At 43.2% G+C, this 19,657-nt stretch overlaps 1 protein-coding gene across 1 annotated transcript in view; it reads left to right on the forward strand.

Moving 5' to 3' along the window:
* MYOCD (myocardin) overlaps window positions 1-19,657 on the forward strand; it is a 108,932-nt gene that overhangs the window by 28,209 nt on the left and 61,066 nt on the right. The window contains exon 2 of the mRNA XM_042915582.1: window positions 15,041-15,106. Coding sequence (XP_042771516.1) covers window positions 15,041-15,106 — 66 coding nt within the window. The remainder of the gene's footprint in view (window positions 1-15,040; window positions 15,107-19,657) is intronic.

Raw genomic sequence — 19,657 nt, forward strand, 5'->3', positions numbered from 1 at the left:
CTACTGCAGGGTTGGCTCTTCCACCAACAGATGCTGCGTTATCTCAGTTCCAGTCCAAAGTCCTGTTGTAGGAGGTGGTGGACGGGAAACTGACAAGTTGCAATTGACAGAAGTCAAAAGTCCCCGGTGTTCCAAAGGCTGAGATAGGAGATGTGCAGGAGCCTCCTTCCTCAGTGTCCTCCCCACCCTGTTCTGAAAGACTCTCTCAGCAGGGCTTACCGTAATTTGGAATTTTCTTTAACAAGGGTGTAGTGAAATGGGGGCCCGCCCGTCGTCCTACTGGCAATCCAAAAGAATATATCACTTCTGGAGAAAGTAAAACATTAAATGTATAATAAAAGAGGGTTAAACAGATACTGAAACATGATGAAGTACCACGGCGCCATTAAAAATGAGAATTTATACACACACACGAAGTAACCATATGTTATCAGTAAAAAAGCAAGGCACAAAACGGTGTAAAAACGTGGTCCCATTTTTGCACATTATATTTGCTTGTTTTTCTTTCTCACACCTACTTTCTCCTCAGAATTTCCGGAAGACTTGTTAAAATAGATTTCCAATATATCCCAGACCTGCTGAACTAGAATCTTCAGGAAAGGGACCAAAGAATTGGTTGGGGTTTTTTCAGTCCCTAAGTGACTCTTGATATCAGGGAAATTGGGGAAATTGGGATCTAATCTAATCTCCCCTTTTGAGGTATATTGCCACTGAGGTCCGGAGAGAGTCTGGGACCTGTCTAAAGTAACAACTAAATAGCAGAAAGAGATCTAGAATCACATGTGCTGTATTTCAGATGAACAATCCCTCCCTAGCACACCCAGCTTATTTGGACTAATATTCCCTAACTAAACTCCCATCGGCCTATTACTTCAGTCAGACAGGTAACAGAACTTGCCCTCAACTCCATTGTTTCTCATTCAGGAACCATCTCTCTTTGTTGATGGCAAATGGAAAGTTTTCTATTTCCACCGTTCCCTAGCAATATGACATTTTCAAACAGTAGCACAGAACTCTTTAAATAGAAAAGATCCATTTCTACTCTATCGTGACTCAGTAACAGCCACAGGATTCTTCTCAAACTTTCCTAAAAATGTCATCTTTGGGCTGGACTCAAGAGGAACATTTCAGCCAAGGAGGCACATTTTCCACTCTGTCAGGAATGAACGAGCATTGGGGTTGGAAAGTGAAGTGTTTTGCAGTCCTCAGAAAAGCAATACTTCTCGCCAAAACCATAGCAACAACTCTGTGAGATGCCGTCAGAGCGTGGGGCCATTCAGGAGCTTCGTCCCAGTCAGAGACTCGGCTGGGACGGTCACCTGTGTCGGTTAGACTAGTCACCCAGCTGCCTGTTGGCTCGAGAAAGACAATGGTACCCCGCACGACTGTTGCTATAGAGATGCTGCGGGCAGTGCTGTTGAGCTGAGGGTCCCTCGTGTTGAGATACCTAGGTGACAGGTGGCATGAGGTGTGTGCCTTATGTCACGGCAGCCTCTCCTTCTTCCTTTGAAAGGAACCCCCCCCCCCAGATGGGGAAATACACGAAAACACAAGAGAGAACATGGTTCCATCTGGAATTTGCACCCGTGAGTCCAAAGTCACGGGTCTCAAATGTGCTTCTCTCCCTTCATAACTTGATGGCCTTGGATGAGTTATTTGCACCCTCTGGGCCTTATGAGCCACAACATGGGATAATCATTTCTAGTCCTACAGGATTAGTGGGGGTTTTGACGAGATGATGTCTGTGAAAGCTTTTGTTCCAGACACTGGCCCTTTACAGTCCACGCCAGCCAGGGAGAGAAAGGACCGCTCTGTGATGAGTTCATGACCCAGCTTCGTGGGTTCAGTCCTTCCTCTCTCCCCTGCTGTTCCCACCTCCCTCAACGGATGGTGGAACCCCTGTATCTTCAGTGCCCTCTTCGTGTGAGATTCCTACACACTCCTCCTTCCCAATTTGTACCACCTCCCCGCAGAGCCTGGAGCCCCGGCATGGCCAGTGTTTAAGGCAGCACGATTTCGTCAAGTTATACATTATCGTTCCCACCGCAGGCAGCTCCCTTTTCTCCTCAGATTCTGGGACCAGAACCACACGGATGGGCTTTCTCCTGAAGCTACCATTATCAATTTAACCCAGAAAGGTATTGGACAGCCTTGTATAGTTCAGGAAGTGGTTAACTCATTACCTCCGTCTCAACAACCCCATGCAGGTGGTTATTATGATTTACTATTGATACTAATATTGCTGTATCCAGACAATGAGGGTAGGAATTGTAGACACAGTGACTTGTCTGAGGTCACACAGCGCGGCAGAGTCAAGGTCGAGTCTCTGTTTTCTGTTCCAGCTCCCTCGTTCTGTCATGATGCTTCTCCCCTGCACACCCAGGAGGGTCTGCCCTGCAGCCCTAGGTGTGTGGCAGGGGTAGCTGTCTATGGGATAAGAGAAATGTCCTAATGTCCATCCATCGTGATATTCCCTGCCTCTTCATCCTGAAACCCTCACAAGACCTGGTCCTTAATCTCCTGGGCACAAGCAAGTGACGTGTTCGTGGTGTATAAAGATATTCTCCCATTCTTGAATCAGGTGCCCAGTGCCAGCTGTATGTATAGCCAACTGGTCCCGTGCTATCCTTGATCCAGAAGTTTCTATACATTCTTTAATCATCATTAAACAGGAGGGCTGTTTCTCTGGCTGGTGTTTACGTTTAATGACTACCGAATGTTAAAGGAATATACTCTCCTTTAGGGGCAGTAGGTGTTTGGGGTATTAGTAGAACTTGCTAGTCTGGTCCTGAAGTTTATTTGGGGGGAAAAACAGGCTAGGGTAGTCACAACATATTTATTTTTAAAGGATAATAGAGGGACGCCTGGGTGGCTCAGTCGGGGAAGCGTCCAACTTCAGCTCGGGTCATGGTCTCATGGTTTGTGAGTTCGAGCCCCGTGTGGGGCTCTGTGCTGACAGCTCAGAGCCTGGAGCCTGCTTTGCGTTCTTTCTTTCTCTCTCCCTCTCCCTCTCCCTCTCCCTCTCCCTCTCCCTCTCCCTCTCCCTCTCCCTCTCCCTCCCCCTCCCCCTCCCCCTCCCCCTCCCCCTCCCCCTCCCCCTCCCCCTCCCTTACCTGCTTGTGCTCTCTCTCTTGCTCTCTCTCAAAAATAAACATTTAAAAAATTTTTAATTAAAAAAAAAAGGATAATAGAAGATTCTTTGTATCAGACATGAACGTCTATCTTAAGAGTAGAGTAACTTAACTAGTGCAGTACTGGAGACAAGAATAGCCAGACAGATGAGGAAATCAGAATTGAGAGCCCAGGACTTCTGAGTAAAAGAAGCAACTTGAGTGCGAACTTACAACACCCAATTCCGATAAGGACCAAAAGAATGCAAAAAAAAAAAAAAAAAAAAAAAATGGGGTCGTGGAAGCTGTAAAAGATTGATACCCAAATGCCAGAACCATAAGAGAACATACTGAGGTGCCATGGAAAAGACAGGAAGAATCTACCTCACCCTTCAAAGATAACCATATGGCCTCAAAGGAAGTGGAAAACCCCATGAAAACCTGTAACCTGTAGGTGTTTAGAACCGAGAGGGGGGAGGGGAGGCTCGGGCCAAAAAGCAACCCTCTGCTTAAGAGTATTTTTAGCTACGGTGGATCAGTGGAGGTTTGCCAAGAGCTCTGGGGACACAAAAGGCTCCAGCCAGCTGAAAGCGGTGGGGGCGGGGGGGGGGGACCTCTCAGGGAGACACATACAGGCAGTTCAGGAAGGAGGCCAGTGCTGACCGAGGACAGCTGTGCCCACAGGGGAAGCCCACTTCACCGAGCACAGGGTTCCTGCCCAAAGCATCGGGACTCCCCCATGTGCGGGGTGGGGAAGCAGCCACAAAAAGGGAGGGGGCCGTTCAGTACCCCCTCTGGCCATTCTCTTTCAGCTCGAGCTGGCCGCCAGGCCTCCAGCCTCAGTGGAGAGAAGGATTGCAACGTGATCAGAGCAGCCAAGGGCAGCGGGCAGTGGGCAAACAGCCACGCTTCACTAGCGAGAAGAGAATCAGAACAACCTTTCAGGAGAGCTGTTTGCCTTCACGGACCACAAGCCTGCAAATTTGACATTTGCCCGTACCCAAACACTTTCGCTTCCAGGAGTGTATCGTAAAGTAATATTGGAAAAATAAATAATGGGAAGGAAGGAAGGAAGGAAGGAAGGAAGGAAGGAAGGAAAAAGAAAGGAAGGAAGGAAAAAGAAAGGAAGAAAAAGAAGGGAAGGAAGGAAAAAGAAAGAAGGAAGGAAAAAGAAGGAAGGAAGGAAAAAGAAGGAAGGAAGGAAAAAGAAGGAAGGAAGGAAAAAGAAGGAAGGAAGGAAAAAGAAAGAGAAAGAAAGAAAGAATGAATGAATGAATGAATGAATATTGAGGATGTGGCCCAAAATTAACCACAAAGAACACCCACTGTTGTAAAATACTAGAAACAAACTAAATATCCAATTGCCTATAAGCATTTGGTTTGATCACGTACAGAGTGACCAAAAAATGAAATGTGCAGCTATCAAAATAGTATCTTTTGAAGGGTATTAAATGATATGGGAATATCTGTGATGCAATACTAATAAAAATCAGTTAGAGAAGGAAAATTTAGGCAAAAGGACCCCAAGGACATGAATTAGACATGAATAATGGTTCTAGCTCAGGAATAGGTGTATGTGTGTGTGTGTGTGTGTGTGTGTATATTATATATATATATATTTCACCCCCACCCCGGAAGCTTTTCTTTATTTTGCAGTGTGTCTACACTGAACACATATTGATTTTGCTTCCCAGTCTTTTCTCCCTTTGTAGTACATTCTAAGAACTGTTGAGTTCATCTCCTCGCTTATGAAATCATCTTTAACTATGTTCGTTCCAATATTCAGCCACCCAATTGACTTTATCTTTTTTCTTTATTTATTTATTTTGAGAGAGTGGGGGAGGGACACAGAGAGAGAGAGAGAGAGAGAGAGAGAGAGAATCCCAAGCAGGCTCCTTGCTGTCAGCGCAGAGCCCAATGCAGGGCTCGATGTCTTGAACCTCGAGATCCTGACCTGATCAGATGCTTAACCAACTGAGCCACCCAAGTGCCCCCATTTGAGTTAATCTTAATGAACTATATTCTTATTTGATTTTTGGTTTATTTTCGTGATTTAATTTTTTTATTGTAGCACATATGCAGTATAAAATTTACTATCTTCGCCGTTTTTAAGTGCACAGTTCAGCGGCATTTGGAACATTTGCCTGTTATGCCACCATCACCACCACCCGTCTCCAGAACTCTTTCTTATCTTGCAAAACTGAAAAACTCCACACCTATTAAACACTAATTTCCAATTTCTTCCTCCCGCCCTCCCCCACCATCCCCTGGAAATCACCATTCTGTCTTTATGGATTTGACAACTCTAGGTACCTCCTACATTATTTGTCCTTGGGTGATCGGCTTAATGTCCTTGGGTGACTGGCTTAACGTCCTTGGGTGACCGGCTTAATGTCCTTGGGTGACTGGCTCAGCATAACGTCCTCAAGTTTCATCCGTGCTTCAGCATGTGCCAGAAGTTCCTCCCTTTTTAAGGCTGACTAATACTCTAGTGTATGTGTATACAACGCAATGTTTGTCTGCTCATCTGTTGATGGACACTTGGGTTGCTCCCATCTCTTGGTTATCATGAAAAATGTTGCTATGAACATGAGTGTACAAGTTATCTCTTCAAGTTGCTGTTTTTACTTCTTTTGGATATATACTCTGAAGCAGGGTTGCTGGATTGTATGGTAATTCTATTTTTAATTTTCTGAGGAAATGCCATGCTGTTTTCCATAGGGGCTGCAGCATTATACATTCCTAAGAGCAGTGCGCATGTTTCCAATTTCTCCACAGTCTTGCCAACACCTGTTATTTTCTGTGTGTGTGTGTGTGTGTGTGTGTGTGTGTGTGTGTAGTTTGGTTTTTTTTTTTTTTTTATCGTGGCCATCCTAACGGGTGTGAGATGGTGATTATTTTATTTTAAGTTTATTATTTTGAGAGAGAGAAAAAGAGAGCACGTGAGCTGGGAAGGGGCAGGGAGAGAGGGGGAGAGAGAGAATCCCAAGCAGGCTCCACACTGTCAGCGCAGAGCCTGACGCAGGGCTCGATCCCATGAGCCGTGAGATCATGACCTAAGTCAAAATCAAGAGTCCGATGCTCAACAGACTGAGCCCAGGCGCCCCTATTTTATTTTTAACTAATGAAAATTCTTTTGCCTATTGCTGAGAACGACCCGTTTTCGTTTGTTCACATTGTCTCCTGGAGTATGTGTTCTTTTCTTATATGTTTAGAGTCTTCCTTTTGGGGTGGAGACATTGCTCCCAGGTTAGGCGATTGTTGATCACACCCTCATGTTGTACCCTTGTAGAGACCTGTTAGACTATGTGATGCACAGGTGAGCACAGCCTGGAGAGAAGAGATATGTGCTGACACGTGTGCTTTGATCTGATATCAGGGATTGGGGGAGAGGCACAGGATGGCCAGTAGCTGATTTCAGGGAGCAAAGGATAACTGACCCTCTTGGGTACTGCCAACAATCCGGAGCTCACTCCTGTGTCTCCCAAGATGCCTTATTTGCCACTCCTACCTGGAGACTGGCAGTCCCATCCCATAACCAGGTCCAATGTGGGGAGGGCCAATGTGGGGAAAAGTACAGGATATGGTGGAGACTGGCCTTGCCCTTTGGTACCCCTTCTAGCAGCCCTATTAGAGGGAGCCTACCACACCTTCCTGTTCCTGGGCAAAGAGGATTCTTGGCAAGACTTTCCATCACTGACATGCGTGTGTCTTACCATGTGCTTTTCCAGTCCAGTCCCGTATTCTGTTTATCTCCCATAGATTACTTACACTGTCAATCCACTGAGGTGTCCCCTGTGTCTTTTCTACTGCAGATAAAGATTTTTAAAGCTACCATTTCTGTTATTTATAACCATTCTGTTATAGGAATCAGGTGTGTGCCTGTTCTGTCTTCTTGAGACAGAAAACATTTACTACTTTTGCTGCTAAAGAAGAGAGAGGGATAGGAAGTATAAATTCATACAAATTAGCATTTAGCACCTAGAAACAGATCATAGCTTATATTAGCACTGGAGTAAATGACAAAGGTGACATTACAAATCAGTGCACAAAGGAACGTTCTATAATAAATCGCTGATGTACATAGTTTGCCAACTCTTTGGAGTAAATTAAAATCCTAGCCTGGCCTCAAATCCTGCATCCGATTCCATGTGTGGGGATCTCATAATCAAAGGCAAGGTGTGTAAATGCATTTGGTAGGTGTTGGGTTCAGGTAGAAACAGACTGAGCTGGAGGAGAAAGTTTGGGTGGGGAATAGTGCTGGTGGAGAAGATCTGAAACGCCAGAATCAGGAGCCACTGAAGATACTGCGCAAAATAATCCTATGAAAATAGAGTTTTAGGGAAATTAGTAGTGCATGTAAGGCGCACCGAAAGAAGAGACTCTACTAACTAGTAAAAACATATGGGATGATCTAGTCTAGATGGGAGTTGATGGTGCCTAACTTTTGGAAGTCCCAGAGACTTCCTAAAATCTGATAGAAGTCACGGGCCGCTCCACAAAAATATGCATAGACACACACACTGCATGCCGTTTCAGGAAATTAACAAGGCCCCTGGGGGAAGAAGGTTATCCCAAAAGGTTGGTGCTCAGAGAAGGCAAAATAAAGTAGGAATAAAAAAAAAGGAATAAAAAGATTGCGTATTCGGGAAGAACTCAAAACATTGAGTTTATTTCACCCCCTAGGAAGTTATGGCTTTGAGGGGTGTAACTATGTGTCCCATTCACCATTATGCCAATAACAAGCAATGCCTCTCACACAACCAGATAGTTATTGACACATTGGAGGAACATAATGAATAATGCCTTTGATCTTGTAAATGTGGAAATCTGCAGATGATTAACCAAAAGGCAAGAAGTATGGAAATGAGTTATGGAAATAGCACAATGATTTCTCCATATTAGATACCCAAAACTAATGGTGTCCCAAATTCATTAAGCCCTTTACTGGCTCCCTTTAACGTTACTCTTTATCGATTTGTGATGTAATTTTTAGTCCTATTTTCTTCTTCTTTTTAATGTTTATTTATTTATTTTGAGAAAGAGAGCACGAGAGGGACAGAGAGGGAGAATCCCAAAAAGGCTCTGCACTGTCCTTGTGGAGCCCGAAACAGGGCTCGAACCCACTAACCGCGACATCATGACCTGAACAGAAACCAAGAGTCGAACGCTCAACCGACTGAGCTACCCAGGTGCCCCTATTCCTGTTTTCTTTTTATCTTTCCTTTCCTCTGGTAATGTATCCCTCTTTTTTTAGGAATTCTGATAAAAAGGTTTTTGTGGCTACTTATTTGAAGACAATACCCCAAGTCAGCCTTGACTCCTTAGCCTTTCTCCAGCCCCATATTTCAATGGCCTGTCAGGCACATTATTTAAAATTTACCAGGACTGCTAAAATTCAGATTGTATAAAATGAAACTAATCATTTTCCGGACTTCTTTGTCAACCTATCATAATTTATGCATGCTCTCAAAACCCTAGATTTTCACATTTCTGGGCTAGTGGGGCTTAAATTTTGGATGCCTTGGCCCCCTTTGGGAACCTGGCAAGTGCTATGGACCCACTCCCAGGAAAAAATAAATACGTGCAAACATAGTTACTGGTAACATCAGGGAATTCTTGAATTTCCGACAGCATATCTAAACATCCCAGACTAACAAGCCCTTTGAGAGATAGTAATACCCATTTCTCTCCTCCCTTCCATCGCTAGATTTTTCCAGTTCTTTCTGTTCAATTTTTTTTTTTCATTTTTTTCTCTCATTTCCATTTCTACTGTCTTCATCTGGCTCAATCTAAGTCAAAATAGCTTAATGTCTAGAGCACCCAAACAGCCTTCAAAATGGCTGATTCTAACAACAGAAGATCTCTGTCAACGTTTTCCATTTGCTGAATTAAGATCTGTGGTGTTGAAATATAAGTGAGTACTCTTATCTTACTCTGATGTTATATGTAGAAGGTGAAAGTTATTTGATGGAGAACTTGGAAAACAAGTGGTTGCGATCACAACATCTTGATTAAATTTGCCAGTAAAACCATCTGGGCCTGGGATTTTGTAAGGGGATAAGTTCTTAATAATCAATGCAATTTAGTTACACAACACTATTCAGATTTATGTTTCTTCTTGTATTTTGATAAGTTGTAGCTTTCAAGAAGTTGTTCCATTTTAAAACGTTGTCAGGGCGCCTGGGTGGCTCAATCGGTTAAGCGTCCGACTTCAGCCCAGGTCACGATCTCATGGTCAATGAGTTCGAGCCCAGTGGGGCTCTGTGCTGACAGCTCAGAGCCTGGAGCCTGTTTTGGATTCTGTGTCTCCCTCTCTCTCTGCCCCTCCTCTGCTTGTGCTCTGTCTCTCTCTGTCTCTCAAAAAATGAATAAACATTTTAAAAATGTTTCTTTAAGTTGTCAAATATATTGGCACAAAAATTCTCTTTTTACAATTTTTTTTAAGTTTATTTATTTTGAGAGAGTGCGTGCAAGTAGGGGAGGGAAAGAAACAGAGGGAGAGAGAGAGAATCCCAAGCAGGCTCTGCACTGTCAGCACAGATCCCAATGTGGGGCTCAAACTCAGGAACCTGGAGATCATGACCTGAGCCAAAGTCAGATGCTTAGCCAACTGAGCCACCCAGGTGACCCCCCAAATTTTTTTAATGTTTATTGATTTTTGAGAGACCATGAGCAGGGGAAGGGCAGAGAGAGAGGGGGACAGAGGATCCAAAGCAGGCTCCGAGCTGTCAGCACAGAGTCCAACGTGGGGCTCGAACTCACAAACTGTGAGATAATGACCTGAGCTGAAGTCGGACGCTCAACCGACTAAGCCACCCAGGTGCCCCATCACAAAATCGTTAATGATATTCTTCTATTTTCCTTTTTAATCCTTTAGTATCCTTTTAGGTCTGTAGTTATAACCCATCTTTTTTATTCCTGATATTGGTAAAATTTATTCTTTCTCTCTTTTTTATGGATGAATCTAGCTAGGGGTTTTTCCAATTTTGTTGGTCTTTGCAAAGAATCAACTTTTGGCTTAGTTGATTTTCTATGTTCTTGTCTGCTTTCTATTTTGCTGCTCTAATACTTTCTTCCTTTCAATTACCTTGAACCTTCTTTTAGCTTATTAGGTAGTATCTTAGGTCATTTATCTTAAATCTTTCTTCTTGTCTAACATAAGCACTTAAAACTCTTAAATTTCCCTCGAAGCACTGTGTTAGCTGTATCCCATAAATTGTATATTGTATAGGTATCATCATTCAATTAAAAATGTTTCCAATTTCCCTTGTGATTTCTTCTTTGATCTATGAATTACTTAGAAGTATGCTGCCAAATATTTTCCTAAGTAGCATATTGCTTTTGATTTCTGACTAATTCCAATGTGATCAGAGAACATACTCTATATGAGTTTAAACTTTTAAAAAAGTTTATTGAGACTTGTTTTGTGGCCTAGTCTATCTTGGTGAATGTACCATGTGAACCTTAAAAGAATGTTAAATTTAGGGGCACCTGGGTGGCTCAGTGGGTTAAGCGACTGACTGTTGGTTTTGGCTCAGGTCGCGATCTTGCGGTTCATGGGTTCCAGCCCCACATCGGACTCCACGCTGACAGTGCAGAGCCTGCTTGTAATCTTTCTCTCCCTCTCTCTCTGTCCCTCTCTCACTCTCTCTGTCCCTCTAAATAAATAAATAAATAAATAAATAAATTTTAAGTTATTGAACACCGTGCTCTATAAATACCAATTAAGTCAAGATGATTGATAATTGTTCAAATCCCAATGTCATCAGTGATTTTTTTTAAATCTATTCTATAAAATGTTGAGAGGGGGACCCTAAAATATCCTACTATGATTTTGAAATTGTCTATTTATCCCTCTAATAATGTCAGTTTTTACTTCATTTGAGGCTTTTATTAGATGCCTATCCATTTTTTTTAATGTTTGTTTTTTGTTTTTTTTTTTTTTTTTTGAGAGAGAGAGAGAGACAGAGTGTGAGTTGGGGAGGGACAGAGAGAGAGAGGGAGGCACAGAGTCTGAAGCAGGCTCCAGGCTCTGAGCTGTCTGCACAGAGCCCGATGCGAGGTCGAACTCACGAACTGTGAGATCATGACCTGAGCCAAAGTCAGACACTTAACCGACTGAGCCACTCAGGTGCCCCTGATGCCTATCCATTTATAGTGGCTAGGTCTTCGGATGAATTGTCCCTTTTATGATTATAAAATATCCCTTCTTTATCTCTGATAATACTCCTTGACTTGAAGTCTTTTTTTTATCTGATATTGATACAGCCTGTGTATCATTTTTTTAAAATGTCTATTTATTTTGAGAGAGAGAGAGCACACATACAAGTGGGAGAGGGACAAAGAGAGAGGGAGGAGAGAATCCCAAGCAGACTCTATGCTGCCAGCACAGAGCCCAACGTGGGGCTCAGTCCCACTAACCATGAGATCAAGACATGAGCCAAAATCAAGAGTCAGATGCTTGACCCACTGAGCCACCCAGGCACCCCTAACCTGTCTAGCTTTCTTTTTTTTTTTTTTTTAACATTATTATTATTGAGAGACAGCATGAGCATGGGAAGGGCAGAGAGAAGAGACCCAGAATCTGAAGCAGGCTTCAGGCTCTGAGCTGTCAGCACAGAGCCTGATGCGGGGCTCAAACTCACAAACCACGATCCCGATGCAGGGCTCTAACTCACAAACTGTGAGATCATGACCTGAGCCAAAGTTGGACGCTTAACCTACTGAGCCACCCAGGTGCCCCTCTTTTTTCCTTTTTTAAATGTTTATTTACTCTTTTTTTTTTTTTTTTTTTTTTTTTTTTTTGAGAGAGAGAGAGAGAGAGAGAGAGCGAGCGAGCGCACACTAGCAGGGCAGGGGCATAGAGAGGGAGACACAGAATCTGAAGCAGGCTTCAGGCTCCAAGCTGTCAGCACAGAGACCAAAACGGAACTTGAACACATGAAACCAACCATGAGATCATGACCTGAGCCAAAGTAAGACACTTAACCAACTGAGCCATCCAGGCGCCCCTCCTTAAGCATTTCTTGTAGCAAAATCTGCTGGCAACAAATGACCTTTTCCTTTACCTGAACACATCTTTTATTTTACCTTCATTTCTAGAGGACATTTTCTCTTTGGAGTTGACATTTGTTTTCTGTTTTGCATTTTGTTTTTGTTTTATCTTCTGGCCTCCATAGTTTCTGATGAGAATCGGTGTTTCCCTTTATATAATGTGTTGGTTTTCCCTAGATACTTTTAAGATTTCCTCTTTCTTAGGTTTTCAGCCATTGGATTGTGATGTGTCTAAGTGTGGTTTTCTGTGAATATGGCTGGTGTGGGGTTTGTTGACTTTTTTGGAATCTGTGAATTTATGTCTTTCATGAAATTTGGGATGTTTGGGCTATTAGTTATTTCTCTGCACTCTTTCTGGGACTCTAATTAACTGATGTTAGATTTTTTGATATTGTTGCACAGATCCGTGGGGCTATCTGTATGTCCGTTTTTTTCCCATCATTTTTCTCTCTCTTCGTAAGTTTGGTCTATTTTCAAGTTTACTAATTCATTCCTCTGATATTTATTCTTTTATTAATAAGCTCATCCATGGATTTATTATTATTAGAGTATATTTATATTTATTAGCATTTACTATTATTATTATTTAGAGTATAGATATCCTACCATTACGTTTTAATTTTTATTTGGTTTCTTTTTATGTGGCTATTTTGCTGCTGAGATATCCTGTCATTCCATTCATTTCAAGCATGTTTTCTTTTACTTCATTGAACATAGTTGAAAATAACTACTTTAAAGTACTTGTAGGATAATTCCAACATGTGGGTCGTCTCAAGGCTAGCATCAGCTAATGGTCTTTTCTATTTAAAATGAGTCACATTTTCCTGGTTCCTTGTGTGTAAAGTAATTTTGGATTGTATTCTGGACGTTCTGTCTTGTATTACATAAACCCTTGAGTTCTTTCACAATCCTCTGGAGACTGGTGATTTCTTTCTGTTTGGTTTGAGCACAAAATTAACCCTGAACATTCGAGCGTTAAGTCCTTTTTTGCCTGTGTGCACAGAGGTTCAAGTTTCACTTTGATTTTAAACCTTTGCCGTGCTGCTTTGAGTCTGCCCCATGGAAACTTCATTAAAGGACCAGATTGAAACTTGTGAGGGTCCATACACATAGTCAGGGGATCCCTCCCTTTTCCAGCTCTCTCCCGTACATGGTGTCTTCCTCAACCTATGGTGGTCAGCCATGGTTGTCTGCTTTCCTTTCCCTGAGTCCTCGGGCCAGAAAGATGAGTAGGTTTTCTGTGAGAGTTTTAGTTGCTTTTGACCTGCTACTCCATGACTCCAGGTCAGTCTCAGTTGTCCCCCAAGTAGGAAGCTCACCCCCCGTGGAAGTCACCTCTCCCAAGTTTCAACTTCCCTCTATACCCTACATGATTTTGTTTCCTATTCAGAATCCCCAGGCGGTTATTTCTCATATTTTGTTCAGAGCTTACAGTTTTTACTGGTGGGAGGGTTGTTCCGAAGAAGGGCTTAAATAACAAAGTCTCGTATCGTTTTCATTTACCTGCAAAGTAACATAATTTTGTCTTCTTTATTGTCCAGTCCTAACTCCGAGTCAGATGAGGCTATTCAATGAAACACAGTCTAGCAACTGAAAGTAATTAAAAGTAATTCAACAGCATCGATCTCTCTCGAAGAAGGTTGATGATCCAATTCAAAACCATGACAGCACTTTAAAAAATCATCTTTCCCCATTACGCTGACGTTCAGGAGATCTTGTGACTACATTTTCTCTGAAGCCTCACTCTGAGATACTAAATAAACTTGAAAGTCAGTCCACATAGCCTTGCTGTTTTTGCTCTTGTCTCCATTCTCATTTTCTCTTCCTCAAAACAGTTCTCTCCTTCTCTCTTTTCATTACATGTTGATTAGACCAGTCCCTCTTTTTTACAAACTGTTGCTCTTTCTATCCTTATTCTGAGCCACTCAAACCCAGGAGCCAAGATGGTAAACTTAGAGTCTCCCTGAGAAAATGGACTCTCCATGAGGGAGAGGCCAAGTGTCCAAAGGTAGAATTTTTCAGGGGAAGAGGGGGGAGGGCGGAGGAGAAAATCACAAATGCTACACTCACAATTTTACATATAGTCTTTTTTTTTTTTTTTTTTACTATTTACATGTATATTGTGTATGATATATATAATCTATTTGCGCTATGGATAGCAACATAAATGTTTATAATACAAAGTTTGGACAGTTTACAGTGTTTTATTTCTTCTAAGCAAAGCATGACTCTAATAGCCTATCTTTGAAATTCCAAATGGATCCCAGATGCACATAATACCACTGTTTATTGATGAACTATTGTGTGCCAAGCACTCGGCTAAGCAACTTGCGTTTATTGCTTATCGGACTTTATAGCAACACCTTCAGGAACACATCGTTCCCATTTACAGATGAGGAAAGTGAGTATCAGAAAGGGTAAGCAGCTTGCCCAGGATTACGTGCCTTTTGAAGGCACTAGAGATGAGATTTGAACCCATATGAGACCCCAAGGCCTACGCTTTCTTCATGCTGGCTCCCTTTGGAAAGCACAGGCAAATTCCCAGCAGAACTGGGTGGTGTTTATCCCCCCAAGTGGCTAATAAGGAGGAGCGAGTGAGCCTAGGGCTGTGAGAACAACATTCACTTCAAAGAGGGCACGGGTGTTCCAGCCCTAGCTTGTCACAGACTTCCTGCAAATCCCTGCAACCCGCTTGGCATCTCTCAGTTTTTTCTTTCTCCACGTCTGCCACAGAAACACAAACGTAGTTGACACAAACGTTCGAGACTGGTCTAAAAATGAAATGAGAAGAGCTGGGCAAAAATTATGATGTGAATATAAATGACTATAATCACACGCGGCCCAACTTACAAACGAACACTTTGTTTTCTAAGTTTTGCAGTTACGACTTCAACAGAGAAGGACCCAGGAACAACTTGCTAACCAAGGCATAACACCACGTGAGTAGCCCTATCTCTTGTTCGCTGACCTGTTACTATGGGGGCGTACAATTTGGGAGCTGGAAAGCACCTCAGAGGTCCTTGAACCTAAGCCAACACATGGGTCTCCCCAGATCCTCATAGACGCTATGTCTGCAGAAACTCCAGACCTTGGATGCTTTGCCCCAGGCACTACTCACCTACAAGGGCTTCCCTTTAATGCTATAGGTTGTACCTAAAATTCCAGTTGATGGGTTTGTTCTTAGAGTAAGTACAATTCCCTGTGGGCCCCCTTCACCCTTCTCTTCCTTTTAGAATAGGATATAAATCACCACTCTTTCCAGAGGCATCCATCACTTATCCCTCTTCTCACCTCAGTCCTATTTGGGGTACCTGAGTCCACAATTAATTGAATACCATCAAGGAAGGCTGAGAAGTAATGACACTCTAGCATAAATAGTATAATATTGAATTACTGGACACAAATTGGGTCCAAGAAGGAGGATTGTCATTATCTTTTTTAGTAGATAGATTTAAATTTTCCCACCAAGTAAGCAATTAAAGCCAACTCTTGATTATCTATAAAGAGACAGAAGACCTCCCTGAATGAATGAAGTCCCAGTTCAAGCCCCTTTAGGTCATGCTTTGTAACTTTCTTCCCCAACAAAAGTTAAAAATCAAAACCCATAATGACTCCCGCAGAAATCCAGACTCGTCATGACTACGACTTCAGAGTTCAGCGTCTCACAAGCAGCCAGTTTGGCCTGGATAAAATGTCCTGCGGTCGTCATACAGAGCCCTATGACCCAAGGTCTGAAAGTTTAAGTATAGTCTGTGCCTCTGAGCCAGATGAGAACTGAGAATTTTTCAAGCCTTTTCCTTTGTAATTCAAAAATAGCTCTTTGTTAATGGCTCAGCCCTCCCGACAGTAAACCACGGGTGACCTTCCAGGAGAACACCTTTTTTTTTTTTTTTTTAGAGGTTTGCTAATGAGCACAAAAGAAACAGCTCACCCTGCAATTTAAAGCCCGCTCACACAAGATGTACAACCGAGTTGAGAACCCAGAGGGGCCACATCTGACTGGCCTTTTTCATCTGAGCCCACTAAAGAGGAGAAGCACTAAAAACTCGGGAAAGCGCAAAAGTCTGCAGACTTCCGGGCAGATCACTACATTTTCAAAGCTGATCAGACCAGTGTTTTGGGGAATCCTGTTACAAATGTGTAGGATGTGACGTGGTTATGCTTCATCTGGAAGAGTTACTCACTAAGAGTGGGTTGTGGACGAGCGTAGGTCCGCCAGGATCCTCTCTCAGCGGGCCTCGATCTGTACTCATGCCCTCAGATATACGAGGAACACGTCTAGTTGGGTAGTATGAGAATAATCTATTCCCTCGCCGGTGTTGCTTTTCTTTGATTCTGGAAAGGCACATGGGGTAGAGAGACCCAGTACATTTCAGTCTGCTTAAGCTGCTCACACCTTATTTATCTAAAGCTTGAGTCATGTGCTTAAATACTCTGAGCCTGAGCCTTGCAACTGGCATTTGGATAAGAATAAATTCATTTCCCCCTTTCTTTTTTTTTTAAATTTTTTAAATGCTTATTTATTTTTGAGAGAGAGTATGTGTGAGCAGGGAATGGGCAGAGAGAGAGAGAGAGAGAGAGAGAGATAGGGAAAGACAGAATCTGAAGCAGACTCCAGTCTCTGAGCTGTCAGCACAGAGCCTGACACAGGGCTCGAACTCACAAACTCTGAGATCATGACCTGAGCCGAAGTCGGATGCTTAACCGACTGAGCCACCCAGGTACCCCATCTTTTTTTTTTTTGACGTTTATGGGATTAAATCTTTGGAAATCCATAAGAAAAAAAAAACACCTAGGAAAGGTAGAAATGAACCCTATGATGCAATTTAAAATAATACCTCTATGTATGTTTTGTAAATTTAGTGTCCCTTTGTGGAGTAGGGCTCAATGGCGATATGATATTTTGTTCTCTAGGATTTCCAGAACCAAATCATGTGCGTATTAAGGAAATACCGCCCGACGGAAATTTTGCATCCTTAGTCCATTGAACCATTAAGATAATTACTGGGAGAAAATCCTATGAGAACAAAATGATTTTTTTTTGTTTCTCATTCAGCAAAATGATAAAGGTTAATTAAATGTCATCTGGTTTCCATGGTCGTCAGCCGCCTCCCCTCAACTAGGCTTCCTAAGGGTATAGATTCTGCCGTGGAAAAAATGTCAAACCCGCAACAGGTGCACACGGCCAGCCCCACCCAACCCGGACAGACCTCGACTAAGCTCTTCTCAGGAAGTTAGACCCAAGACATATCTTTCACTTGCTGAGAGGTTGGGGACGGAGATGGTTAGCTTTGTCAATCCAGTCAGAGATGAAACATGCCACCGAAATGTAGCACAGAGCAGCGTGTGTTTTCTCTGGCACCTAACGGTTCGTGTGTAAAGGCAACTGATCGCAGGAAGCAAAGAAGAGGCGACGGTCTCGGGGTCCTATCGATTCAATCAATGCAACAAATGTTGTTATGAACCAGACTTTGTGCAGGGTAGTGTGCTGGGCCCTGTAGGGACAACAATGAGCAAGACAGTCCCTTGAACAGTCTCAAGATTCTAGGGGGATTGGTGGTAGGAAACTCACAGAAGTAGAATTTAAGGTAGAGTTTTTTACATAATTATTTGATATAATCTCACTGTATCCATAACATTTGAAATAACTGCAATCCTCCTCCCCCCCCACCAAGTTTTAAAACTTGTCATAAATCACCTACATTGAAGGCTGATGGCCAAGCAAACTATTCACTGTCCCTACATCATTACTATATAGCATCACTGTTCTTAACTGGTCGACAGAAACACCTGCTATCCTTGTCTTAAGTTTTATATTAGATTAAATCTCAATGCCACTCCTATGGTGACAGAACTGAGGGCAGAACCTATACATCCTGGTCCCTGCATAGAGCTCTTTCTTCAAATATTCAAAAGGAATTGCTTGAACTTTAAAAGCACCTACTTACGCTCCTCTCATCAAGCATTTTGTGGCCAAAAGATTCAGTCGGGATGTGGGAAAATTAAAAATACGTGTGTGTGAACATGCCAAGGGAAACCCAATGGTTCTCACAAAATGGCGTCAGGTTTTACATCATCACCTACGCCTCACCGTGACCAAGAGTGAAGGACAAATTTCACCACATTCACCCCGTGGCAGATCTCGCTTCAGCTGCACATGACGTTGCTGATGAAATTCTAAGGTTTCTCCCCCTACTGACTCCGATGAACTGAGCCGCGTGTAACTTTCCGTTGACTAGTGAAACTGGTCCAAATGAATTGAATTTAACTCCTTCCTTCTTCTTGGGCACGTATCCTGCAGGTTTTGTTGCTGAGAAACAGTCTACAGCACCCAGGGACACATTCTCTTTATATAACCCCCCTGAATCACTTCTCTTAAGCATTTACTTATTCCTTTTGTCCATTATGGGTCTGGGGATTTTCCCCTTCAGATGCTTTGAATGAACGGAAACCCATTGTTCCTTGAATTTAGTCAACAAGGGCAGAATTCCGAGTCCGGCACGGAACTGCTAGGACAACTTTCAGCAGTGGGAAGAGGTTCTCAGACCAGGGAGCAGGGCGCAGGCCAGATTCTAAGATTGCTTTCACATTTAAAATGCCATTGTAGAATTCATGTTTTCAAAATAGTCGTAAAATCTCTGTGAAATACCCTGTCCAAAATCCCACCTTTCCAAATGGAGATTTCAAGTTGTCTCCTTTGCCACCACCAACCAGGATTCATTTTTTTTTTCTTTTAATGTTTCTTTAATTTTGAGAGAGAGACAGACAGACAGAGACAGCACTAGCAGGGGAGGGACAGAGAGAGAGAGGGAGACACAGAATCTGAAGCAGGCTCCAGGCTCTGAGTTAATCAGCACACAGCCTGACCGGGGGGCGGGCGGCGGGGTTGGGGGGGGGGCTCCACCCCACGAACCACGAGATCATGACCTAAGCCAAAGTCAGACGCCCAACTGACTGAGCCACCCAGGTGCCGCACCACCAACCAGGATTCAAAGGGAGCACCTCGATGCCCCACCCTTTTGGGGGTCAAGCCTGCAAAAGACATCTACCTTCTCTGTTTTCTCACAGCTTTACGACAGAGCCAACCTCCTCCCCTGTGGACCTGTGGGGCTTGGATCTGTTCACCATTTCTCCTGCAGATTTTCTCCATCACCATTCTTTTCCTGGGGCATCACTCTCCTGGGTGGAGTCTTAACACCACCTTATTCCAACCACTTGGGAAGCCTCAGTGCAGAAGGGTGATGAGCTCTGTGGGGTAGGTGTGATGAATGATCACGGCAGCTCAGTAGCATTTTGACCATCTGCTGTGAGGAGGGCCCTGTGGAACAGAGGAGTCAGACGCGAGTTCTGTTTCAGATGCTTACTGTCTGGAAGGGGCCCCAGATCACCCCTGCTTGGTTGTTTAGAGTAGCGATATCAGACGACCATGCACCACTGCATGGGACTGAATATCTTCGAGGACGGAAGGAAAGAACTACTTTCTCCTTCCC

The sequence above is a fragment of the Panthera leo genome, chromosome E1 (genome assembly GCF_018350215.1).
Source record: "Panthera leo isolate Ple1 chromosome E1, P.leo_Ple1_pat1.1, whole genome shotgun sequence".
Lineage (NCBI taxonomy): Eukaryota > Metazoa > Chordata > Mammalia > Carnivora > Felidae > Panthera > Panthera leo.